The sequence below is a fragment of the Arachis hypogaea genome, chromosome 17, assembly GCF_003086295.3.
Source record: "Arachis hypogaea cultivar Tifrunner chromosome 17, arahy.Tifrunner.gnm2.J5K5, whole genome shotgun sequence".
Lineage (NCBI taxonomy): Eukaryota > Viridiplantae > Streptophyta > Magnoliopsida > Fabales > Fabaceae > Arachis > Arachis hypogaea.
The window spans coordinates 6,476,134-6,481,507 of NC_092052.1; the positions used below are offsets into that span (position 1 = coordinate 6,476,134).

Sequence of the window (5,374 nt, forward strand, 5' to 3'; positions counted from 1 at the left end):
CTCTATATAATTATCTTTCTAATAAGAAACAGAAGTACCCAAAGAAAGCTACTTTTCCATAATCCATCACCATGGCATTCACACAATCTGTTATATACTTTTTAGACAACAAAAGATTAAAATAGCATACAAAAAGATGAATAATAAAAAAAATTACCGGAATACGGTTGTCTGAATTGTCAAACACAATCTCCACAAACGCAGATACAACCTGGTGCCCAGCCCCTTCCTGTACAGAGAATAAATCAACAAAGCATGCCCAGGTTCTAAAATTGAATAATAAAACATCAGAACCAGCGTAGGAATGAAGAAATGTGCACAATGCCATACATGGAGTAATGAATGTCGATCCTCATTGCGTAGGTTCTGATAGAGATCACTCAACACAAAACGAATGGCTACATATGAAAACAAAACTTTTTATTAAAATAAACGATAAAAGATTAACAAATCAAATGTCGAAGAACAAATTTCAGTTGCATTCCAAAGAATAGATCACTGTCACCAAATTAATGTAATAGAGGCAAAAGAATGGCTGTTTCCATACCATGGAAAAAGTTTGACTTCCCGGATCCATTAGCACCAACTACAAAATAAATAATTAAACAAATAAATAAGATATTAATAATGTTACCAACTAATTTCTCTCTATCTCTATCTATACAGACAAATACACACACACAAGTTCTGACTAATGAGAGCAATCAACAGTTTCTTTGTTTTATATTCTTAATTCTAAATCTTAAAGCTAAAAGAATTCTAAAGGATTGAACAATTTTACCTATAATTTGACAAGTCTTTCATCTTATTCTAAATCTCAATTGAAGTAGGGCAATCCTCCATGGAAAGTGTGATCGTTTTCAGTTATTTGGCATTATAGCTGCGGATGATACAAGGATTTTTAAAATATGCCCATGGCTGTACCATGGCAAATTTTGGGCCTGCCGTCATACGAGTGATGCAACACCATGGAAATCACGGGAGCCACAATGGCCGCAACGTCATGGTGGATCCGGGTGTGATCTTTTGCATTTGGAGGGTTGTTTATGTGTTTTCAAATACCCTAAAAGTTTAATTTACCAAGCTAACGTTCTCCCCCTTTCCTTTTCCACTCTACACGAAGTCACAAACCCACTCAACTAGGAAATCTCTTCCTCTCTACTCTCCCTCCCTCCCTCACTCCCTCTTTGCTGCTGAAAGACCTGCCGACAGCATCCTTCCCGTGTGCCACGGGTTGGCTGGCCCTCCTTCATTCTCGAATCTGCTTCCTTTTTTCTTTACAATTTGAACTATTTTTTCCTATTTTGAACACTAAATTCTTTGTTTTTTCATTCTAAACCCCATTTTTTCTCTTCTCAATTTCTCACCCCTCAATATTTTTTATTTTCTATTCTAAACCTCAATTGGCATCTGCTGCTTAGTTTATATTAATAATATTATTATTTATGTCATTTTGTTATTAATTTTAGTTTTTCATATCTATTGTTATATATTGAATAAACAATTTCATATTATTGATAATATATATATATATATATATATATATATATATATATAAAATTTATATTTTTTAACGTATCCACCATTTCCGCCACAACTATCCACTAAAACTTTATGCTGGCCTTTTACCACCCTTCCATGATCCTCCATCCTCCATCGAAAACTATGGAAGACATAGGAGTATTGTCAAGCAAACCCAATAGATCTCTTTCAATTGAAGTTTTTTTCTATCCAAAACTAGATGGAAGAAGGAAAGAACTTCACAATAAGAAAAACCAAAAGTACTTCCCATCTTGCTTATGGCACTCATTGAAGCAGCTATTAAGGTTAGCTTCCATGGTTTTGGGAGATGAAGAGGCTAAACTTTTATCACAATCTGCTATGCCACAATACGAAGAAGTTGGCTAGTTAAAATTTAAATGTACTTTCTTGAAGATAATCATGTGACACGTCACTTGATTTGGGGTAAGATTCAGCCACTTGCATATATGATATATCTAGAGCAAATCTTATGGCTAAAGGACATGTTTAGGGATTGGCAAGTTTGTTTTGGTTTTTTACCCATCTAGCTTTCGTTTGTAATTCTTCGCCATTGATTTTTGAAGTTTTAATGTTTTATCTGTCTCAATCAAATCCCTCTTAAAAAAACCATTATGATATCACTAATAGGATTTTACAGAAACTAATGTCTATCAAGCTATGAGAATATTTTCTAGGAAAGAAAATTCACCAAAACACTTTAGAACATATTGCCTCAAAATGTAATTTGTTGAGTTGCGACTACAACATATCATGACTGACCTAGCCAATTGCTTGTTGGTTTCACATTTATAAACCCCAAAGAATAGCTTGGACAAAAGCTACAACAGAGGAGCCTTTACCCAAGCCATGGTTTACAAGGTTACCAAACAGCAAACCAAGTAATCGTGCATTTTAAAGGATTTTCCAGAATAAATAGTAGAAAGCATCTACAAAGGTACTTTAGAAATTATTACCAACACAATTAACTTTAGGACTGAAAGGCTCTGTTGCAATTTGCTCTTTGTAACTCTTAAAACCTTCAATCACAACCTAGAAAACAATCCAAAAATGCATCAAACATCCAGTTGGCAAGGAACCAATTTCAAGCAAAGAAATTATGTAGTATGTCCAGAAGAGGAGCACTGCAGGCTTTGTAACAAGAAGACATAATTTAACCAATTCTACCAATTTTGATTACACCATAAGTAATAAATAATAAATAATTCACATCCCAAGGGACATTACCTGCTTAATGTACATGTTGAAACTGAAGTAACCGTACCTACGATAATTAAGCAAACAATCCATAAGCATCCATCAAATTAGGGGGAAAAAAACATTTATATGCATTCTTTGGTCACAGCGGCAGTGCACACACAAAAATGAGAAAAAAGTTACCATCACAAGAGAATTCAAAACCCACTTGCTCCATATCGAGCATTCACACACCCAAGTGAAGCTAAAGCTTAATTACTTTACTAATCCAATTTTCGAAAAAAATCAGGAACGAAAACACTAAAAAAAATAAAAAAAACTACACGGATGCTAGCTCGCTCTAAGAAAACAAAAATCCAAGCAACTTTGACTTTCAAATCTGAAAATCAAGCACAAAATCACAGCGTGAAGTTTTACTTTACGTTGTGCTCTCGAATTCAAGCACCAACGCAAAGAAATCCGAGTAATATTTACCTCGTGAACCTTTTTAGGGTTTCAAAAATTTTTCAGAAATTTGAAAGAAAAAAAAAAGACAGAGCGAAAACGCATTAGCAGACTAAGAATCATGTTACGAATTCGTTGCAACTTTATGGATGAAAATTGAATTGAGAATTGCAGAGAGAGTTAGTTACCTGAGGCACGGAGAAGGTTCAGTAAACAGTGTGTTGAGTAGTATCCAAGTTAGAGCTGCAGAAGCATTTTGTTACTTTCGTTCTCTGGGGGTGCGCAGGATAAAGCGTGCGCTATAGTGGCGCACCTTAGCCTACTTTTTCAAGGGGGGACGTGGAGGAAGCGGGAAAAAAAAGAAGCGGCAAAAATTGGGATATTTTTCGGTTTTTGTTTTTAATACAGGATTAAAGAAGAAAGAGCGCAATCAGTACAATTAAATTTAGAAAAATAATATCAATATATTTTTAAAAAATATCATTCTTTATATATTAAAATTTAAAATATTATAAGAGACTAATTTGAATGTCATATTTGTTACTAAAATTTAATTTTTATATATTATTAGTATAAATAATTAGGATAAATTACATATATAAATTGATTGAGAATTAAAATTATGTAAATGTCCTAAACTGAATTTAGTTGCATGCATATCTAATTTGACTCTTTATGTAAATCGAATCAATAGTATATATATGTTGTGCCAATAGTAAATCGAATTAACTTATTTCTATTTTCTATTAATACATATATATATGTAAATCTATTGTACAACACACATATTAAATTGAATCAGCTTTGTGATTCGTTTATTTATTATTTATTGACTTTAAAATATAAATGTCAATCAAAAAATATCTCCCATTTGAATTCAACTAAAATATCAAACAAATCAAAATGAATAATAATAGAAATTTAAATTTTGTATTTTAGTTCAAATTTCAAAAAATTTACATTTTTACAAACTTATAAATTTAAAATGGAATAATAAATAATTTCTAAAAATTCGTTAAAAACATCATTTGACTAATTATTATCTAAAGAATCATTATGGGACTTTTAATATTAAAAAATTTAATATAAAGTCCTCAAATTGGTATAGGTGTTAAAACCCGAGATTTTTTCAGAAATAACAGATAGTTATACAATATAAAAATACCAACTATTAATAGAAAATCGAATAAATTTACTACTAGATATAACATATATATATATATATATACTAAATCAAATCCAATTAATTCGATTTATATAGAAGATCAAACGAAATATACATATAACCAAATTCAGTTTAAGACATTCGCATAATTTTAATTTTCTCTCAATCTACTCAAATAATTAAATATTAAAATTTTTTAAAATATTAATACATTAAAATTAAGCTCTTATAATTATTATAAATATTAAATAATAATAAAAAAAGGACTAATTAACAGATATGAAATGTGCTCATTAATCCATTAGTGGATCTAATATGATCAAGAATGATTACTTTTTATTTATTTTTGGTGACTATACTTTTTATTGATTCGTAATTTAATTAATTTGTATAGCACTATAAGTTTAAATAAGGATGCAGCTATGAATGTTGTCAATTATATTTGAATTAGTACATACTAAAATTAGTCACTAATATAAAATATATATTAAAAATAAATTAAATAATATATATTTATATACAAATATATAATACTAATTTTAATATACATGTGGTATTTTTGTTGAACAAATATTAATTGTTTTGTAATTTCCGTGCAAGGCACAGCTTGGACACTAGTTATGAACTTATGGTAGAAGAATGGAGTCATGATAAAGGTTTCTAATTCTCTATCAAATAAATTTGTTTCTTGATCAATATAAATTCGTTCATTTAATATTTGATTTGAAGGAAAATCTATTATTCAGTTTAAAAAAACATAGATGAATCATTTATCCGTTAAACATTAACTTCCGATAATCAATTTGAAAAACAAATATCGTGTTTAAAATTATAAATAATGGTCCAATGTTTCACCGTAGTGTCCTCTCCTCCTCTGAAATTGTTAATTTTGTTGAAATTTATGAAACTGTTGTTACTTGTTAGTATTGTGTTGTTGAAATCAGCTATAACAATGGAGGCTGTGTTGTTGACATTGGTCGAATTGTTCTTGAGACTGAGAAAGAATTAGTGGTTGAAAAATAAATTTGA

General features: G+C 30.1%; 1 protein-coding gene across 1 annotated transcript; it reads right to left on the reverse strand.

Annotated features, from left to right (window-relative positions):
- Positions 1-157: 157 nt before the first annotated feature.
- Positions 158-3,490, reverse strand: LOC112767412 (structural maintenance of chromosomes protein 3; the record flags this gene model as incomplete). The annotated part of the gene is given in 6 exon segments (XM_025813271.3): positions 158-229; positions 331-398; positions 548-586; positions 2,496-2,571; positions 2,767-2,803; positions 3,369-3,490. Coding segments are annotated over 5 exon segments (270 nt in total), but the record flags the coding sequence as incomplete, so codon positions are not given.
- Positions 3,491-5,374: the final 1,884 nt, after the last annotated feature.